The sequence below is a fragment of the Rhopalosiphum padi genome, chromosome 3 (genome assembly GCF_020882245.1).
Source record: "Rhopalosiphum padi isolate XX-2018 chromosome 3, ASM2088224v1, whole genome shotgun sequence".
NCBI classification, from domain to species: domain Eukaryota; kingdom Metazoa; phylum Arthropoda; class Insecta; order Hemiptera; family Aphididae; genus Rhopalosiphum; species Rhopalosiphum padi.
The window spans coordinates 7,004,589-7,027,175 of NC_083599.1; the positions used below are offsets into that span (position 1 = coordinate 7,004,589).

The 22,587-nt window shown below is 27.1% G+C and overlaps 1 protein-coding gene across 1 annotated transcript; it reads right to left on the reverse strand.

Moving 5' to 3' along the window:
• Positions 1–9,140: 9,140 nt before the first annotated feature.
• Positions 9,141–22,485, reverse strand: LOC132924665 (mitoguardin). Its single transcript, XM_060989095.1, has 10 exons — positions 22,198–22,485; positions 20,198–20,357; positions 19,973–20,134; positions 19,700–19,890; positions 19,509–19,610; positions 14,851–14,948; positions 14,203–14,371; positions 12,612–12,845; positions 10,636–10,806; positions 9,141–10,487 (listed from the first exon to the last, which is right to left on the reverse strand). The coding sequence occupies exons 1-10, from the start codon at positions 22,276–22,278 to the stop codon at positions 10,326–10,328; spliced, it is 1,530 nt and encodes a 509-aa protein (XP_060845078.1). The 5' UTR covers positions 22,279–22,485; the 3' UTR covers positions 9,141–10,325.
• Positions 22,486–22,587: the final 102 nt, after the last annotated feature.

The window sequence follows — 22,587 nt, forward strand, 5'->3', positions numbered from 1 at the left end:
AGGTAAGCGTAGGCTTAAAGCTTAAACGTTTCATATACAGGCGAATATGAGATAATTTAATGAAAGTAATTAACTTAGTTCAGTTAAGTTAACAATAGGACGTTAATTTATGAGTGTTGATATAGTTAACAAACAAACAATTATAATAAATTTAACTCTTAATAAGATGTCAGCACATTTTTCGCGATTTATCTCTCTGGCCCACGTGTAAACATTATAGTACATTTACGTTCATTAAAACCAATATTGTGCGGTTAGCTTTAATATTATAGTGAACCGGCCTAATATCAAACTAAGAACATTATTATAACAGTGTTTGCCGTTTGTACCACGGACTTCTACGGCATTCGAATTAATTTTTATGTATGAGCATTTTTAAAAATCAATATTAAACATAAAAAATGTTATTACGGTAAAAAAGCCAACGTACACAAACAGATAATTTTCTTGAACTCTATAATTTTATGAAAAATCGATTCACTCTATACAAAACAATATTGGCTTTGTCAATTGCCAAACATCAATTTACTATTATGCATGTATGTTATTTGAAAAGAAAAACGGACTTAAACGTTCTAACTATAATTATTATGAAAAATATACTAAACTTAGTTACCTATAAATATACAAAATTAAATCAATTTATTTATTATTGTTCATCGTACAATTTTATTTAAACTCGAGTTATCATAATTTATAGATTTTTATTATAATATTCGTAGGTGCTACTGAATAACAATTTTTAGTTTCTATATTTTTTTCCACTTCCAGTTGAAGGCTTTATTTTTAAAGATAATAATAAACACAATAATAATATAATGTCCAAATTATAACGTTAATTTAACTTATGGTAAATTTATGAATTAAATTAATATATTATACTCATTAAATAATTTCAAATTTTAATAAACTTTAAAAACAAATCACTCGACTTTTTAACTAGTTTTCCACAAACCTATACATACCGTATACGTATATTATAGTAGTCGACTAATTGGGTGTCGGTGAATCAGGCCTGAATCGTTGTTAATTTCCACATTCGTGTCCAACTCAACGAAGCCAGAAATGAATTTAACATTCTGGACAATTTATAAGAAGCAATTGGCCGATTTTCAAACCCCCAAAACATGATTTCTTATCTGAAAAATAATAAAATGTACAATATCATAAAATGTAAAGCTAATAACCTTTGTAGTCAAAAAAATAAAATAAAAACAATAATAAAAATATACCCATGTCCGGTGCCTACGATATTATACACATCATTAAAGTTCAACAGTTTTTGACCAGTAGGAACATAACGACGCTCCCCCGCCCCCCGTACAGCCCTGATCAGGGTTCACTGGACTTCTGGCTATTTCCATAATTAAAGGAACCAATGAAAGGACATCGCTATGAGAATTTGGAGGATATTCAACGTGCTGTAACGGCGGTGTTGAAGAGTTTAACTTCTGGAGGCTTCCAGGAGTGCTTCCAGAAATGGGAAAAACTCTGGATCAAGTGTATTAGACTCGGAGAAGAGTACTGTGAAGGCATGGGTGCATAAATCATTGTAAATACTAAATACATATTTTAAAATTAAAAATTCTCGTTATTTAATTGCCACACCTCGTATATTATTAATAATAAACAATATTATTATATAAATAATTTATGCCGGCCACCCTGTCACCTCGGCCCCATAGGTCAACTACACTACTGTAATCAATTTTCGTTTAACACAGACTTCGTTGTGTCAACGCGTCATTCCATTTCATTAGCGACGTGTCGTATATTATTATAACATAATGTACGCCGGCAGCTGCAGTACTCTACCTATACTGCATATGGCATTATATTGTTTACGTCAGTCGACCGTGTTTGAACGTTAATGTATTTGGACTCGCGCCGATGAGGCTTTTACATCGTTCGGAAATATAATAATAACATTACGTACGGGTCACGCCGATCAGTGGCGTACTGTAATCGGAGATTTGATTGCATGTTAAGGGGGTGCTACACTGCTATACCTGACTCGTATCTCCCTACGCGTTACGAGTCAAAGCCGAACGGTGTAAACATCATAGCTTCGTGAAATACGCAATGGCGTGTAAAACTAATCTAAATGTTTAGAAAATGTCGTAGTTTATAATATAAAATATAATATAATATATGAAAGTTTCATATCTCTGCGAGATCCATCGGTATACATTAATCGTATGCCAAAAAAATAAACGTAAATCGGAGTGTCCAAATTGCATGCCACCTTATTTAAGGGCAGTGGTTGACTTGGTGGGTGGGGGGACTGAGTATCTTAACTAATTTTTTGGATATGCTAGCGTACCCCCACTTAACCATAAAGGGTGGTGTGGGGTGACTCCCCCATCGCCATGGTTATGTGAGTTTTATTAAAATGCTAGGGATGCTACTTTTTTAAAAGTAGCTATAGAATATCTCTACTACTTTATTTCCAAGTCAACCACTAATTAAGAGTTCTGTCAGAATTGCAGGGTATGCATAATTTTACTGAATAAAATAATTTAACTTATTTTTTCACTGAAGGAACGGACTTTTGTTTCATTAAATATAACTTATACATATTGGAGAACACTGTGAATAGTGTGAATATTAAATAAAACGATTGTAGTTTACGATAATCAATGTATGTTTTACATTTTTACATAATAGATACATCGATACATGGTATATTTCATTATTCCAAATAAATAGTAATATTATAAGATTGGGTTGAGTTTTTTTTTTAAATAATATAATAACAATAATGTTGTGTATATCGTCATATTCAACGTCATATTATATAATATTAGAAATTTGGAAAAGCGTATTATTTTATTTATTTTGATCGCCGTAGCATATAGGCGTAAATTTGCCTTGTTAGAAGGGGGGCTAAAATTTAAACATATAACAGGCCGGCGGAGGGTTTCGCCCCCCCCCACACACACACCCTACATATAAATGTTACAATTTTATTGTAACATATTTTATTAAATGAAATGTATATAAAAACTTCAAAGTTATTTATTTAACGGCGTATAATACATAACTTTTTATCGTTATCGTTATAAAATATTAACGTATAGCTCAATCATTTTAATTTTATTACAAATTTACTATACGAAATTCATACATGAAGCTTAAATGTTCACACAACATATACCTATCGGATATCCTGATAAGGAATTACGTTTTATATTTTATAATTTTCTCTAATAAATAACCTTAAATTTATTGAAAAATTAAAAAAATGTAAGGGGGCTAAGCCCCCCTAAGTCTCCCCCAATTAACGCCTATGCGTCGTAGCGGCTAGCTTTCTTATCTTGATTATTTCAGATTAATATAATAATATTTATAAATTTGAGCTACAAACAATTTAGATATCGATACAAGATATTTCAATCTATAAACTAATAAGTTGTATACAACTGTTATAACAACCATATCATCATAGACTATAGAGCGTTTCTATACATGCGTTTCAAAAAAATAATTGAAAGTTCAAAAAAAAGTTTAAGTATTTGCAAATTGCACATAATAAGTGCATAATAAATGGATTTGCACACGGTATGCAATTCGAACAGACCCCTTTATGGGGTGGCATGTAATTTGGACTTTTTTTGGCATAAAATTCGGATGTAGTTAGATCCATATATTATAATCCATAGACTATAATATATCTAATCCTTTTATGCGGATTTGGAATGCTATTTTACGCTATTATTCGAGTTACTTAATTTCAATTAATTTTTAAAGTATTTCATACAAGTCTGGTATAATAGTGATATGGTTAGACGTTAAACTTGTCGCTAGTCAGTCGGTCTCTATATAATTATAAATCATAAATAGTAAGTACCGCCTAATAAGCTATTCAGTACTAATAATAAAATAGGTATTTAAAATGAATTAAAATGGTACCAATACCTATGTACATTTAAACATATATTTTTTACAAATTGGAAACTCGGTATTTAACAGTTATTCGATTTTTTTTTTGATTTGTTCATATTGACCAATGACCAATAACCAATTAACTTTTCTTTTTCAAACGTAGTGTTTCTCGAATTTAATTTGGTAAATGTGCTTTTTTGTTACGTTTCAACATTCGGATTTATTTTTCGATTAACAAAAGATATTTGGGTGGATGGAATAAAATGTATGCTCATGTTTTTTGGGGGAAAAACAAAGTCATCAGATCTTAATATTACCTATATTTACCGTTTTGCAAATCAATAATTCGAACAGTTTTTATAGGTATGATGACTAGCAATTGGCGCACCTAGGCGGGGAAGAGCTTTAGGACTGAAAATACCATTAGTAGTAGTCAGTCCGTACTAACTGTTCGTAGGAGTAGGTCTACACTCTACAGTCTACATCACAATGCCGAAAATTACACCAGCGCTAATAATTGCCATAAATTAGGCATTGGAAGAAAAATGAGAAAAATCCTTAAACAGAAGGTTTGCAGTACATGGGAAAAAAGGACAGAAATAGCCAATTCAATGTAATATAGATAATATGTAGATTAACGATGATTTCCAGAAAACATTTTTAATTATTACAAAATGTCAGTAAAAACATTTGATGAACTTTTAAATATTGTAAAAAGTGACCTAGATAAAGAGCAAAATATTAAAGATGATACAATACCGGCAGCACACTACACATTGAACTTTTTATACTTTTTTTTACGATTGTTATTTACAAAATTGTACTTTAACAAAACATAATAATACTCCTATAAATTAAAATTAGATGAGCAACCAAAAATTATTAATTTAAATAGGTAATGTATTCACTTAGATAGTACTTTTTAAACATGAAATATAATTTATTGAGTAGATAATTAAAGTAAATAGATAAAATATTGAATACAATTATTGTTATCATAAAAATATGGTATAAACGCGACGTTTTCCGTCACCAGTACAGCCCGTCCTTATTTAAAACAATGTAAAATTTGGAGTTTGCGTTTTTATTATTACGGCGTTCGTCCGGATTAAAACGCGGCGTATTGCATCCGTCGTGTATAGCTACTCCGATATAATACAATGAATTTTGAACTCGGCGGATAACGCGGTGGAATACACGTAAGGAAACCGGATAGTAAGAATATGCGTAAACATTCCACGTCTCCACCCCACCCCTACAGAATAAAAATCTTGTGCGAATGCCTGCAAATGACGAGCACATCAATATTATTGTCATAGAGAAGAGAGAATCATCGACCAATTCGTACAATTAATTTTGACCCGGAAATAAATTCCGTCACCGGATGTTCGGGATATTCCCATTATATCAGCATCATCACGATAATAATAATATTATTATATTAATAACATAATAATATATTCTGAGAAAATTGTTATAGCAAAGTGGATAATATCAAAAGCGAAATAATATAATATACGATGTACCTATTCGTGTCGTTTTTATAATATTATTATATTATCTACTCGTCGTTCCCGCCGCGGCTGGCGGCTGACAGTTGTTTCTGAAATGCCCGACAATAACGGTAATAATGATAATATTCTCATCGCGAGTCTATTATACAACGACGATATGATACTCGTGATTTATGTACCTACCGCACTACGCCTAATTCGCGATGATTATACGCTTTTCCGTTTACTTCGATTTATCAACTGTACGTCATCTTTTTGTGTTTCCAACATCGCTCGTTTTGGCATCGACTTTGAGTGGGCAAGTGATATTCCTTTTATGTATTATCCACATTATCGCCACAGCCGCGCACCGCCGTTTTATGTTTTGTTTAACAGACCTTTCACTCGTGTGCACCTACTTGTTAGTACCTACTCCAGGGGATTTGATACCGACCGTTTCTGTCTTTGCCTAACACGCGCGAAGCATAGAAATTATTAGACGTGTTTCTTGCCAAGCGTATCGATTGATCCTGTAGTAAAGCGATAAGAGATCTGAGAATATATTTGAATTTTTTATTAAGTCTTCATAAAGTCGACTTTCCCATATTTATTTTATTTTTTTTTTTTTTTTTTACTTAGGTATAACGTATATAACTTCTTCAACATTTGAAATATGACAATTTTTCATTTATACTTTTTTAATATAACTTTTTTTGGAATATTAAGATAATAAAATAAAAAATGTGGTAAAGTTCTTATATACATAATAGACGACTTCACAAAAAATTCTAATCTGTTTTCAGATTTATTATTACTTCACTCGATCAATCAGTACATTTGGCCAAGGATATAGGTACCTACGACTAAATTTCTATGTCCCGTGGTATTAGATAGAGACAGAAGAAGTCGGTACCTACCTATATTGATTTCCCTTAAAATAATACATTATATTATTTCGTCTTAGATACAAATTTCGCCATAATGTAATAATTATTTAAATGCGTACCTAATACCTATATCGAAATCATATATGATAGGTGCCTACTTATTACGACAAGTGGTAACACATCAAAATATCTACAAACAAAAATATTGTGAAATCAGTTTTGGACAAAATCGATTTGATAGAACATTAAACACAAGCTTGTATACGTATATAGATATGGTTTTGAATGTTTTGATTTTAAAACAAGTAATAGCGGTACTTTACAATTTTGAAATACTCACAGTGTCACTAGTAACAATCTCTTCAAAATTAAAACAATATAGTCAAATATAGTCCCGATGTTAAAGTGTACCTACTAGGTAGGTGTTACATATTAGTGTTATTATTTATTTTAATTTTTAAATCAACTTTTAATTTATACACATTTATACAGAATTTCCGTATTTAAATTATAAATATAGGAAAGATGCAATTTTAAATGTTGATGGCAATATGATATATATCTCAGCCATCCTTAACACAAACATGTTGTAAAAAATCTAATGAGTATAATACTAAACTTGGTTATCCAAAGAAATGTATATAATATACATACAAAATAATAGTAATTTATTATTCATGTACCACATATATCATTGTTATGCTACAAATAGATTTAGTCGAACAAATATAAAAAAACAAATTAATAATTTAATTATCATTTAATAATATAATTTTTTAGTATTTTCATTTAAATATATGTTTTCCTTCAATATTTTCTAAGTTAAACAGAAAAAAATTTTCAGTTATCTACGGTGGACGGTAGTCATATCGTCCTAATCTGTAGATTATCAAGAGCTAATTGTAATAGAATTATAATTTATAATAATATAGCATTTTAAATCTAATTATTACCTATGTTGACTGCCACATGACCGTCGGTGACCCAAGGCAGTTCAATTGGTATATTATGCAAGACGCAACACCATCATTCAATTTATCGTACCTAACTATTAATATTTTCTAAAAATAGCTCTAATTGTTTGATTTTTGTGAAATTTACATAATTTTATTCTTGTACAGGTAATAAATAATAATATACAGAGAATAAAATATGACGTCTTGGGTCATTGGCTGGCCCATTGGCCATTGCATACAAATTATTTAATTATGTAACTTTATTTATGGGCCGTTCCTGTTCGTCCGCGGTCTTGTTCTAAATCTAAACTCAGCTGGAATTCTGGGTTTCTATTTGTTATTTTTCCTTCTCATAATTCACACTGTAAAATTTTAGTTTCTGTGGTAATGTGTAAATCGTTTAGGGAATGTCACTGATGTCAGTCGTCGTTTAATTTTCGTTGTGATCGTTGTTGATATAGTAATTTAGGGTTGCCATACGTCTCGGTTTTCCGAGACTGTCACTGGTTTTTGATTTGGTGTACCGGTGTCCCGAAAATAAACTTCAGAACGCCTATATGTCCCGGTTTTAAGAAAAATTAAAATTGTTTAATTTCGACAACTTTTTCAAACAATAATTGTAATCGAGAGTCAAAATGTTATTGTTAACGAATAATTTATAAAATGTATAAACGTATAGTATATTACATTAGCACAAGTTTTATAGTTAATTATACCTACTTTTGTATTTTGTGTTTTCCTTTATTTTATTATTCGTCATAACTCAACAAAATGGATGAACATAATTTATGATTATAAATTCAGTAAATGAATCATACGACTCATCTAATGAAAGTATTGACGACACAGTGATCTCTCCAATTTTTCAAACATCATCAAGAACGTTTGGTTAAATAATGATAATATTTATTTTCATACATATTGAATAATGAGTAACTTTTTTTATATCTTTATTAAAGCAACTATTAATCTCTTATATTTTAATGATTTTTTTTTTCAAAACAATGGATTTTATGTAGTCAATTCCATTAATTAAGGTATATCTTAATTCATGGTCTACACCAGCGGTTACCAACCCATGGGCCGCAGCTAACCTAACCTAACCTGGGCCGTGAACCATATAATATTAAATATTATATATTTAAAATAATAGTATTACATATTTTTATTATATGTACCTAATAAGATTTAATTCTTGTATTTCTAATAACTACCGTAGTATGTATGTATATATATGTGTGTGTGTGTGCTTACATATATAAGTATATTATAGGTGGGCCTCAAAATTTTTTTTAAAAAATCGGTGGTCCGCAAAACTAAAAAGGTTGGGAACTGCTGGTTTATACTATAGTAAAACTATATTTTTTTATCTCCAAGCTGCATTAAAATAAAACCCATTTAATAGTATGTTGAATTTGTTAGCCGTAGACTTAAGTGACTTCATATAAATAGTATAAGTTATTTGGTTGCTGGCAGGCAGCAACCCATTCACAATAAATGACATAAATTGGGTCGCCGGTAACCATGTAGCAGTCAACCCTTTATATAATACCACTAAGACATACAGTGTTAAAATGAATAAAAATATGTCAAAAGAGAAGTGAAAATATTATATAATAATATAATGTTATATCATTAAAATAACAATATTATTAGAAAAGTATTTATAGTGGATATTTTATTTATGTTCATTAAAATAAAAATTGTACGTTTGCAATAAGAATAAATATTAAATGTTAATCATTATTGTTTTAATACATAGTTATAAATACTTACTTAAATTTTAACAGATTAATATTGTAACTTATCTAATGATAATAGGAGTAAAATCATAAAAAAATTACATTCTTATATTCTCTTATAATATGCACTGATAAGTCAAATAATAACTATTTTCAATAGTATCAAATGCAGATGTGTACAATAAACATACATACATTTATTGTTAGACTATTTATTGTGCATATCCTGGTACCAAATAAATTGTTTAAAATTGATAACTGATTACCATGAACTAAGACTTACTATCTTCTTAGTTCATGTTGATTACAACAATCAAAAAAAAAAATAATACATTAATTGTATTATAGTATTAAACTAAAAAGCGTATCCCCATAAATATTATAATAAATTTCTTATTATTAAAAATTAATAGTATTAAAAAATACTCAAGTCATGAATTACATTTAATGACTTAATTAAGTCAGTTTTAAATTATTCAGTTGAACATTTTTGTCATCCAAACACAACAAACCCATAAAATATAGGTATACATTGTAATAAATAAATTATAAACAAATTGGTTCTATGAGATAACAATTATATACTATGAACTAATATTAATAATTACACAAAATTAAAATTAAATCGATCTAATTTTTTTTATCTAAAACACAAATTACAAATAGTATACTATATAACAATTATATTGATATAGTAATAAATGTATTGTTGTAAAACAAAAACTTATTATCTAAATCACAAGTATAAGACTTATTCACACTGATAGTATATATTTGTAAGTGATTTATATTTTACATAAATTAACTCCGATATGAAAATACATTTTAGATTATTATAAATTTACAATATGTAAAGCCTATCATAACCATTATATTCATCTTAACAAAGCTATATTAAATAATTTCTACTCTATCAAATTAAATATATTTTGTAAATTAAAGATTAACACTACAATGATTTTTTTTAACAACTTAAAAAATTACTGTACACAATACTGAACACAAATGTTTTATACCGAAAAAAATCATATTTTAATAAAATACATTGATCAGGCAAATTATTTTATTATTAAATTAATTTACCAAAACTTCAACCATAAAAGTTAACACCAAACCATTAAAAAAAATTACAATTATTAATGCTATTGAATACAATAAACTAATCTAAAGGCAAGTCATTTTTGTAATAAAAACTAAAATGTTATACATTTTTAAAACAAAATAATAAAATATTGAATTTAAATTTATAAATAAAAAATAAAAAACAAACAACATACATTAATTGTCAATAGAAAACAAATGCACAAAATAAGCTGGTAACTATGCAAATGTATATCTCAATTTAAATCAAGAGATCAATACTTAAGACTTAACATCCAAACTGCATTTCATTTCAATCATTTTATTAATGTTCTCCGCTCGTATTTTAAATTGCTCAAACATGTCTGCTGATAATTCTTCTTTAGTAGTATAACGACATTTATCAAAGCTAAATATATCACGCATCAATTCAATAACTTGATCCTAAGAAAATTAAAAATAATATATAACCAATGCAAGTTTATATATAATTAGATAATTTAAAATAATAGTAAGATATTATAAATAAACTTTAATACTATATTAAGTAATAAACTATACTAAATGATGTAATCAATTAATATTTATATACCTTGAAAAATAAACATATTCTGCTCAATTCTTCATCGGGACCTAAGAAGCCCCATGCAAGTAAAGGTGACATTTGTTCAGATATGTTGTAAAAATGATGCATAAAACCATTTGGGTACTTCAATTTACTACGCTTGGAACGGAGTACTGACCATACTGCAGTTGATAAAGCCTAAAACAGGCAAAAATATATATAGTTAATATTATATTAAAAATTCTTAAATCATATAAAATGGAAAGAGCCATCACCTACCACTACTAAATAAAGATTTAAAGCCAACATAATAATAGGATCTTATTCTTCAGAGCATATGTAATCAGGCCTGTCAATAGTGGGAGGGAGGACTAGGAGGAGGAAAGGTAGGATTCCTCTCAGGCACAAACGTTTAGAGTCCCGAAAAAAGAGGCACCGTAATTAATTATATAATTCGAACAATTTTTTTTTTTTGCTTATTTACAAATTTTAGCTAATAGTATGTTAACCAAATGATAAAATAATATCATATATATATGTGTAATATGTGAAAACTATTTCACAAAAAAGTAATTTGTGTAAAATTATTTGTTATCGTGTCATTCGCATCAATACTCTATATAATATGCTGTATTTACAGTTTTACCCAGCGAACAATACACGGACAATTTTTTGTACTTTGTGTCTTTGATTGCTAAAAGTTACAATAATATTAAAACTAATATTTTTACAAATTTGTGCTTTTACTTTGTTACTTAAAATAGAAAAAGTATAAATATTTGAAATTTATTGGGTCTTGTGAGGGGGTTGGGGGAAGGAGGGTGAAAGTGGATCCTGGAACCATCACTATAATAATAATAGGGGCCCTTAAGCATTTTCCTCCCAGACCTGAACTTTTCTCTCCACGGCCCTGTGTGTAATACATTCTTAGAACAATTAATGATAACAATTAATTTATTAAAGTAAAATGTATCATATTCAAAGTGATTATAGTGCATTTTTAAATATGATATAATTTGACATACTGTAACTTTACTATAATGTATATATGCCATAGCAATTTATTATATTTACTGAAACATAAAATGTTTAAAACATTTTTACATAATACTAGCTAACCGATTTTGTACAAAAAATGTAACATGTAATTTGTAACAAAAAATTTGTTAACCATTGTACTCAACCGTTTTTCTTAATTACATTTGTGCCGTACTCAGTGATCAAAGCATAGTGATAATATGTATACATTTTTATTTCAAATAATACTCATAATACTTTCAATTATACTTAATTGATTTATACACACAATTTAAAAATATTTAATGAATTACTCTTTGAACCTTCTTGGTATTTTTAAAATCAGATCAATCACTAACATTTTCATTATATTAGTTGAGTAATTTTTAAGTATAAACTACAACCAAACACATTTTCCTTTTTTAAATAAATATAATATACCGAGTGTTTCATTTTAATTTATTAAAGACCGCTTATTATTTCAAAATCTAATAACTTTTTTGAATTTATTTTTTTTCTACATAATTTCTAGACAAAATAAAACAATATATATTTTTTTTAAATTACTTTTTATCATTAAATATTTTTAAGTTTTTTACTTTTTTAATTTAAATATACTGTTTTATTTTGTCTGGGAATTATGTAGGAAAAAATATTTTTAAAACCATTTAAATTTTGGAATAATGAGTGTTGTTTGATAAAAAAAAAATCACCTGTATAATATATAGAAGTTATTATTTTATTTATTGTGTTCCATACAAAATTTAACCTGACAGTAGGCACATTAATATTTGTAACATGATTAGGCGCGTATGAGCTCACTTCTCTAATTTTTACTAATAAATAAATAAGATAAGTGAGCTAAGGCATGCCAAACATATTCTTTAGTCTTGTTGACTTTATAAATTTTTGCAGTGGCTCAATACATAGTATATAATTTTAGAAATAATTAAATATTTATATATATATATATAATTCAGTATTACAGTTTCTTTAAATCCTTTTGATAACCAACGATTTTGTATTACAGCAATCACCGATGTAGGAGGAGCTTCAAGATCTTCAAATGCATCCATTAAAATGTAATCCATAACAACATCATAAAAAGTCATTTTTTTCACACCCCTAGTTGACAATTCATTTTCAGCCTCTGTCCAGTGAGCATCAGTTTTTGCCCAACCCAACATCTCTTCATAAGCTAAAAGAAAATCCTTGGGATCCTACAATAAAATAAAATAATATTTTTATTGGCTAATATATCAATAATAATATTAAGACGATTAGAGAGATACACTGAAGAAGCTGTAGGAGAATACCAGTGGATTCAGAAAAGGAAGATCAACCACAGACCATATATTTGTAGTGAGACAATTAATGGAAAAGAACTATGAATACGCAAAGGACCTGCACATGGTGTTTGTGGACTATAAACAGGCTTATGATAGTGTTGACAGGGAAAGGCTATAGGAGGTACTCAGGGCATTTGACATTTCTATGAAAATTATCAAAATGGTAAAACTATGCAACAGAAAAATATAAAGTAGAGTAAAACTTGGGAATGAACTGTATAGCTTTTGAAAACAAAAGTGGACTACGACAAAGGGATGCCATGTGATCCATACTTTTTAACATGGCATTAGAAAGTGTGGTCCGATAAATGTCAAACGGAGAAGTCTGGTCACTTGAAGAGGACTACTACTACTTGCATACGCATATGACATCATAATCACTGAAAATACTCGAGCAGAAGTTCAAACGAATCTGAAGAAATGAATGAAGACAAGTAAAAATATGGGTCTAGTAGTAAATGTGAAGAAGACAAAATACATGGTGGTAACAAAAGGACCAGAAGATAGCTCCAATCTACAAGTATAAAATAATGAATTCGAACAAGTTAAAGAATTTAAGTACCTGGGAGTAACTCTAAACAACAAAAATATTATGCATGAAGATATAGATGTAAGGCTGAATGCAACAAATCGATGTTATTTCGCAATGAAAACCCTCATTAAATCAAAAGCGATATCAAAAAATGTTAAAGAAAAATTTTATATTAGCTATATAAGACCAGTACTGACTTATGCATGTGCCACATGGTCCACAACTGGAGAGGTGACGAAGAGAAATTAAAAAGATTTGAAAAGAAAATCCTAAGAAAAATACATGGTCCAGTATTTAATACCAGAACACAACAATGGAAATTGAGATCAAATGCCCAGCTAGAAAACTTATACAAAAAGGAAAATATTGTGCAATTTATTAAAAGTGTAAGAATGCTATGGGTTGAACATGCATGGCGAGCAGACGGATAGCTAATAAAATAAATAATGACTTGGATGTTAGTAGGGAAGAGACCAAGGGGAAGACCACAAAGAAGATGTATAGACTGCATAAATGAGAAATGGAATGCAGTAGCCCAAGAAGGTGGAGCTGATTAGCAAGTTATAGCGTATGACAGAGAGAAATGGGAGGAGGTAGTTTTGGCGGTAAAGATCCTCAATGGATCGTAAAGCTGGATTAAAATATATATATATATATGAATAGTATAACATAATATTATGAAAAAAAAAATATTACTTTTTCGGCAAATAAAAATATATCAGTTAATATACGTCTCCCACAATCTGAAAACCACATTGAGTTTTTTTCATTCTTGAATAAATGTTCAAAAGCTTGACGGATACAGTGTAATTTACAGACATATTCTCTATCTGAAGCACAATTCACTAATGTTGTTCGATAGCTCCTAAACAAAAATAATAATTTATTAAAAACTGATTAAAATGTTGTCAAGAGGATATCAGCGCAATATTTGTTTTCTTTTTCAAACCTAAGTGCATTATAGATAAAACACATTTACATAAAATTATTTTTAATGATTTTTGAGTTTTCTTAAAAGTAAAATCACCTATTAAAAAAATTATAATAAAAAGATATTTATGAGATTTTGATTTTGATATATTGGTTGGTGTTGGTTTTATATTTTATTTTATTAAATAGTTTTGTTTTGAAACAATATTCAATTTTTAAACAAATCAATATAATATCATACCTTAAACAAAAAGAAAATGATTTTGGGTAAATACATTACCAATGTTTATATAGCCCTGGGGTCAAAAAGAGAAAAAAAACCATGCCTGCAATCTTCTTAAATCATTGTACGATTATAATAAAATACTCTAATGATACGTGTTTGATTAATGATAATTTAAAAATATTACTTACCTGCAAGCAATGCCTTCAATTTCAGAGTACCTTAAAGCATTTTGATATAGATAATAGTTGTCAAAATTTAATTCTTCAAATTCTCTCAAATTTGCTACCTAAAAAATTAAATTACATAGTTATTATAATATTTAGGAGAAATAATAAAGATTAAAATAATATGAAAATCATCAAGGTCAAATAACATACATTTATCAACTGTAATAAAATTATAATTTAAATCAGAAGTCATTATATATCTTGGTATAGTAGCAAAGTCAGATTTTAAAATGCATACATCATTATTTTTACAATTGTGCTATTTCAGGAAATAAAGCATTTAGGTATTTATTTGAAATGTATTTAAAAAAATCTAAGCATTAACATAATTATTATTGATATTATCAAAGAAATAAAAAAATAAAAAAATAATAAGATACCAAAAAATAGTTAAAATGCAATATTATTACAGTGGACGCCACTTATAAGAATCACTTCAGGACCAGCACAAAGTGAATCTTATAACCAAATGAATCTCATAGGCGAAGTTGGAAAACAAAATTTTTAATAACATATTTATTTTATGAATTTAATTTTAATACATATTTTGCTTTAATTTTAATCTACTTTAATACATATTACATACAATAATTACAAAAAATGAGAAATGTGATAAAATTTTGTTGTTCATACACACATTATAAGCATGAACCAAAACCAAAAATAACCCAAAAAATATGTTATTTTTGAAAATCAATTTATTTCTAAATTTTAACCAAAAATGTTTATTTTTTACCATTTTTTTTTTTACGAAATTTGAGTCTTATAACCGAAATTTTTATAATGTATTTGGATATGTCTGGACCGTTCCAGACGATTTTGAATCTAATAAGCGGCGTCCACTGTATTATTATATATTATTTTTTTATAAATTATAATTTATAGTTATAACTAGGGCTTAGGACTTATAGGAGTTTGCATGTTTTTAAATAATCATTAAAAACATAGCTAAATAATAAAGAAATTGTTTCATAGTAATACAAATTTATATTTAAAATTTATAGTTGCATATTTTACATATTTGACCATTTTTTATTTTATAAGTGCATATTTGACAATTATTTATATGAAGGGGTAAGTTTTTAATACCTAACTTAAGAACATATCTAATAGTTCAATGTAATTAGTACTATATTAAAAATATTCAAATGTATTAAATTTAAGTTGTTTTTTAAAACAATTTAAACAGTTTTGTTTTAGACTAAAACTCAATGTAAGATGAAAACAAATCTGAAAAAAAGAAAATAATTATCTTTGATAATTAATCAAATTTATCTATTTATGTATCATATCTACAAATATTATTAGTTATTAGAAATATACTTTTTTTAAATGCATATTTAGTGATTCTTTAGGACATAAATACATGCATATTTTAAAGTTTTTTAGGGCATGAATTACCTAGTCCTAATTATAATATAATATAATTTATATCAGCGGAGTATTTGTAACTCAATCAACATATGGATGTGATTTGAAAAATGTAATTCATTTAATGTATGCTGAAGGGCTCAACACCTTTTTCCCTCAATTTTTTTAATAACAGATTTATCTTTTTATCATTTTATTTAATTCAATTATTACTTGTCTTATAATAATCAAACAAATACAAGAAATAAACATATTTTAAAAATAATGACATGGTTCTTTTAATTAATTTGAAATCGATCTATGACCACATTAAATACATCTGACTATCGGTAGAAATGCGAGTGTATGTGGATTTGAAACAATTAAAACTACTTTTAGCTTGTAATCTCAGATAGATGTATAATAATATACTAACTAAATAGCCATCTTTATTTTATCATTGTGGTTTACAATTTGTTATAGTGCAAAAAGTTACCTTATACATTTTAAGTAAATATATGGTTCTTTGTTAATGAATTTACCACAGTTTTTTTAATACAGTAATCCCTCATTATCTGCAAAGGTTACGTTCCAGCAAACCTGCGCGGAAACGAGACCATACATCAATGTAAAAAGGGAGGTTAGATTTAATTTTTTTTAATTTTAAAAATCAATTATTAATCAATTAATAATTTTGTAATTCATACAACTAAAGCATTTACAGTGGAGGGTTGAATTTTGTCAAGTGATTCTTTGATGTTGACAAGACATTCAGCAATGTTATAATTTTTCCTTCCTTGTGTGACAGTAAGTTGTAAGTATGTATAATGTATATGTGTTATACCTATAGCAATATAACAACAATTATCTAGAATTGTCAAAAATAAATTTCTACAGTGTTTGTGTAATAACAGCAAAACGTTATTGCAATTGCAAGGTTAGGTTATACGCAATAATATGTTATCGTGGACCCAACCGCGGACAATGAGGGATTACTGTACAAATATTGTTACAAATTGTTAAGAAAACCTAAACTATAGTCCGAGTTAGAGAATAATTTATTATCAAGGCTCTCTAGTCTGAGTTGTTAATTTACTAGTTAAAATAGAAGTATCCATAGATATATAACTGGTTTAAAACTATCACATGTAAACATAGAATATGATTGCTTATACATAAGCTTCAATATCTCTATGTATATTAAAGCCATATCAGATATCAATACATTTTTTGAAATATCAATAACAACCAATTATTAATACAGATAATAAATTACAGTAAACCTCTATTAACAAACTTAAAAAAAAGTCATTTTAGTGTATGAAATTCATGCAAATATGTAATAATATATAATATGTGTATAGTTTTAATAAATTAATTAAAATAAAAAAAATCAATTATATAAAGACCCTCGAATAGTGCCTACATCATACACATTATCAAGTGTTATACATTTTATCAATTAGATCATTTGGATCTAAACAAACTAAGATGCCAATTTAAAATGTATACAAAATAAATTATTAAATTAATTTTATTTGTTAAAACATTTTAAAACAGTTTAGAGCATTTTTTTATTTTGCATTTGTCTTTTATGAATAGATTTCACCGATTTAGCTGTTTTAGAAGACTATAATTTACAAACTTGTTTTATTTTATATACATTTTAAATGTTTATTTTGTTTTGTTTGGATCCAAAATTAAATTTTGATAAGGATTAATATTGTATGAAATGTCACACTATTCGTCTGTAATACATGTGTAAATATTTTTTTTTGTTCTATGTTGTCAAAAAACTTTCTAATGTCCTGTTGAACAACTTTTGTACCATTTTGATAATAAAAATATTATCACTTATTAAAATACTTAAAGGTATCATTTGGTACATTTTTGGTGTGCTGAAATCTTCAATGAATGTAAGTCTCAAACGCATACCATAACTTTATTTGTAGATGATGAGAATTTTAAATTTGCTGTAGACAATAATACAAAATTAATTTGAATAGCAACTTTTTTGAATGAAAATTTCAGTTTCATAAAATATTTTGTTGCATGGAGAGTTTCATTAAGAGGACATCATACTCGCATATGTTGTCTATGTCTTATTAACATATACCATACCTAATTTTCGTTCAGCAGAACACATCTTATGTTGTTAGTTTCAATATTGGAATCAATTTACCTATTATCAAACTTAAAGGTAAGAATATTATCTAGGGCATTCCTTATAATTTTATTTATATTAACATTTAAGAGTGAATTATAGCTATGTAAAATATAACAACTTTAAAATGCTCATAACTCACTTTTAAATTATAATATTAATTAATGCATTTGAGATGCTCTAGATAATATTCTTACCTGTAAGTTTGATAATAAATAAATTACTTCAATATTAAAGCTAACAACTTAAAATGTGTTCTTATAAAAGCAAATTTGTTATAATTTACGATGGCAAGACAAAGACTACACATACGGATATAACGTCTTCTTTAAATGAAAGTTTGTTAAATAAAGGTTCTACTATATTTATAAAAACACCACAATAAAAAAAAAATCAAAAGAGGGTAGATTCAACTATTGATCCCCCCTCACATTATATTCATTCTTATATACAAGAAATAATTTTAAAATAAACTAATATCCCACAATAATATATTATAAAATATGTTTTTAATACTTAAAAAATTATAATGCCGTGTTGCATAAAGCTAATCCTTAGATTTATTTAATGAACTCTTTTATTGAAATAATAAATCTTTTTACTGAGCCATTTTAATTCTACAGTTAAATAAAAATACATTAGTTTGAAACATGATACTGTTACAAACTCAATGATAAAAAATATCTATATGTATACAATTTTGTTAACGAATATTATTCAGTGTGGTGACATGTTTTCCGTTCAATTAACAACGTAAGCGTGTGGAAATCAGGACGAACATAGTATTATTTAATTTAATTATTTACATATTTTCACATGTTGCTAACTTCTTAGAAAAGTCGAAACTGATGAATCGACAAGAATACTAAAACTTAATGCAAAGCCCCTCGTAACAATGGAATTGCTATCACCATGCCCACCACTCTTATGAATTGATCATATATAAGAGACACTGAAACAAGAGTTCAGACGGTTAGGCAAATTTAGAGGCTGGTCGTAACACTACTCACAGTCTTGTCTATCAACATATTGGAGTTAGGTCACAATTTGCTGAAATATATAGTGTTTAAATTTTAATTATTTTAATACAAAATACATAACTTACATCTGTGCGTGCTGATACAAAGCTATCTACTGACGAACGACGATCATCAAACTTCAATGTGTCACCATTTCCATTCTGTTGAACACGAAATAATACTGACCTCTAAATTAAAAAAAAAATAATATGATAAATTGCAACTAGTTTATATAATATATACAACATTGAAATAAATAAATATATTAAGTTCTTACTTGATCTAAGAAAAGTAATTGACATTGATCTTGTAATGAGTAAGCAGAGTCCACTAAAAGTTGAAGTTCCTTACAAAATTGAGAATCTTCAGTGGACATAAGTTTATTGGATACCATCGTTGAATTATTGCCAGAAAATGCTGTCAATGCATCTTCCCAAAATGATATACTACAAGCTAATGATTCCATTCCTTAACCAAACAAAAAACAATTAAAATAATTTGATTTTAAATAATTAAGTATAACAAACCAAACTTTTAAAATATTACTTACCCATTACACCTAGTTGTTGAGGTGCAGTATATTTAACTTCTGAAGATTTACAATGGCTTGGAGAATCTTGAGTTGAAGATATCACAGATGCTTGTCGATTGGTAGATTTGATGCTAGGACTTAGTGATCTATGGCTAGTTCTAAAAATTCTAAAACTCGATACTGAAACACAAAACATAATTACAATAAATGTAATTGTTTGTTTTAATAAACATTTTAACTTACCTGAAGGTACATCAATATTAGCTTTTCTTTTGTCATAGGAATAATGTTTGATAACAGGTGCCGATTCTCGAGAATACTTTCTTCTTTTCCAATAGTTTCCTAATACCACAATTAATGTAGTACTTATAACTAATCCCATAGATATAGATACACGGAAACCCTGAAATAGTAAGAATAAAAAATTGTTTAAAACATTAAAAACTAATGTATTTTCTTGAACAAAAAATTAAATTAAATAAAAATCATGAAATTGTTTTAATTTTTAACTAAAATTTAAGTCGATAATTTATAATAAAAACATAAATTAGACTAATATTTTTACAATTTGAATAAATATTAATTTTCAAATGATAATTGAGTGTATTATGTTCTAATGTAAACAAATTTATATAAAAATTGAAAAATTAAATATTGAGTATAATGCCTATATAAAAAGATAGGATTATAAGTTTATGAGAATCACATTACTATTTGTTCTTTGTGATGTTTATTAACAACTTAATTCAACTCTGTAGAATAAAAAAAACTAACTTCATTAATCATTTAAAAACTTATACAAATAGCACAGTGATACATAAACTTACTATCCTATCCTGATACAAGAATTATTAGAAACTATTTCTATCAATAATACTACTTGGAGGCGAGTTAAAAATAAAGAAAGAAAATAATCATTACATTGTATAATTCTACAGTAGTTTACTGATTTATTAAGTATTAGGTATTTATATTAATCTAACTAACCATTAAAATATGATAAGTAAAAAAAAAAGTGAACTATATTGTAAGCCATAATAGAATTGTAAACTATATTTGGCATATCCATTCTTTTGTTGGCTACTGAACAAATATTTGTATAGGTAATTGATATTGATAATGATTATTTCAATAAAAATTATACAAACAAATTATGGACATACCACACCATTAATAAAATAAAATCGAAAGTTACAATTCATACATTTGATATTATAATAATAAAATATAAATAAGTAAATTTAAAAATATATAAAGTGTCATTTAGGTACAACGATTATTATTATTTTATGCAACCATTATTTATGAACTAATTATCTACATTATTTCCAATATTTTTATAAAATTACTTATTTTATTAATTAAATTATTATACAATATTACCTATTTTAATACAACTTAATATATCTTAAAAAAATATTTTAGGTATAAACATAATTTCAAATGTAAAACAAGTTACCTAATCCAAAACCTACTGTATTTTGATTTTCTAGTTTAGGTAATAGGTACACCTACTTTATTCAGGTAAAAATATAAAAATGTTCATAAAGATTTATAGAAAAAAAATGGTACTTAAGTAACAATAAAAATATTTGGTAGTATCAAAATAAAATATAATTTAAAATAATGTTAAATAGGTATAAATAGATGTCGCTAGAACAAATTCAAATTATGTAATTAATATTGCCATTATCAAAATAATAACACAAATAAATAACACATAAAATATACTAATTGATAAAGTAAATAGTATAATAAAATTTCAGTTTTAAGTAGTAGATTATATAATTATAATACATTTTAGGAACAAATATTTAAAATACAATGTTAGTGATAAAAATGTACTTGAAATAGAAATACTGCAAACAAGTAATAATTGTTATGAAATCAACAATATTAAATTAACCATTGACATTTGTGTAAACATACAATCAGAACTACAACAACAAAATTGTCGACAAATGGAAACACAGACGGGAAATATAAATTTTTTTATTATTCATCGAGTATATTATAGTTTAATATTATACCCAAGTAGATTTCTAATTAAAGGATGATCTTTTTGGCTTCTTTTAAACGAATACAATTAAAATAATAATAAATATTATTTCACTTTACAGCCTGAAAGTTAATTATTAAACGAGCTAGTAGTCGGTGTTGCCTAATAAGCACAGTTTTGAAAATCAAAAAAAAACGTAAATAATATAATATAAGTCAAAATGTTCGAGGTAAGATTGACTTACATGTTCCGAGATATGCTTTCGCAAAATTCCTGTAAGTTTGGTCAACGGGTACAAGACCAGGGCAGACTTTTTGCCGCACATAGTTCGGAGGCTGATCGATTATTGACGCACGACGTTTTGCACATAATTTGTGTAAACAAAAAACATACTAATAAATAAAATATCGACTATAATGTACATAAAGCAAATAATAATTTTAATATTATGTTGTATTTCTACCGCCGATCGAACTACGAGGTTGTGCTGTTGCGATATGCGGCTCTCACTCACTCATCTTAACATAAACGAACCGACCTGGTTATCACAATCACGAGTTGAGGATCTGTGATAACGAGGTACAGCTAATCACAACTCCGGTAAAGGTATCTATGCAACTCACGATTAAAGATA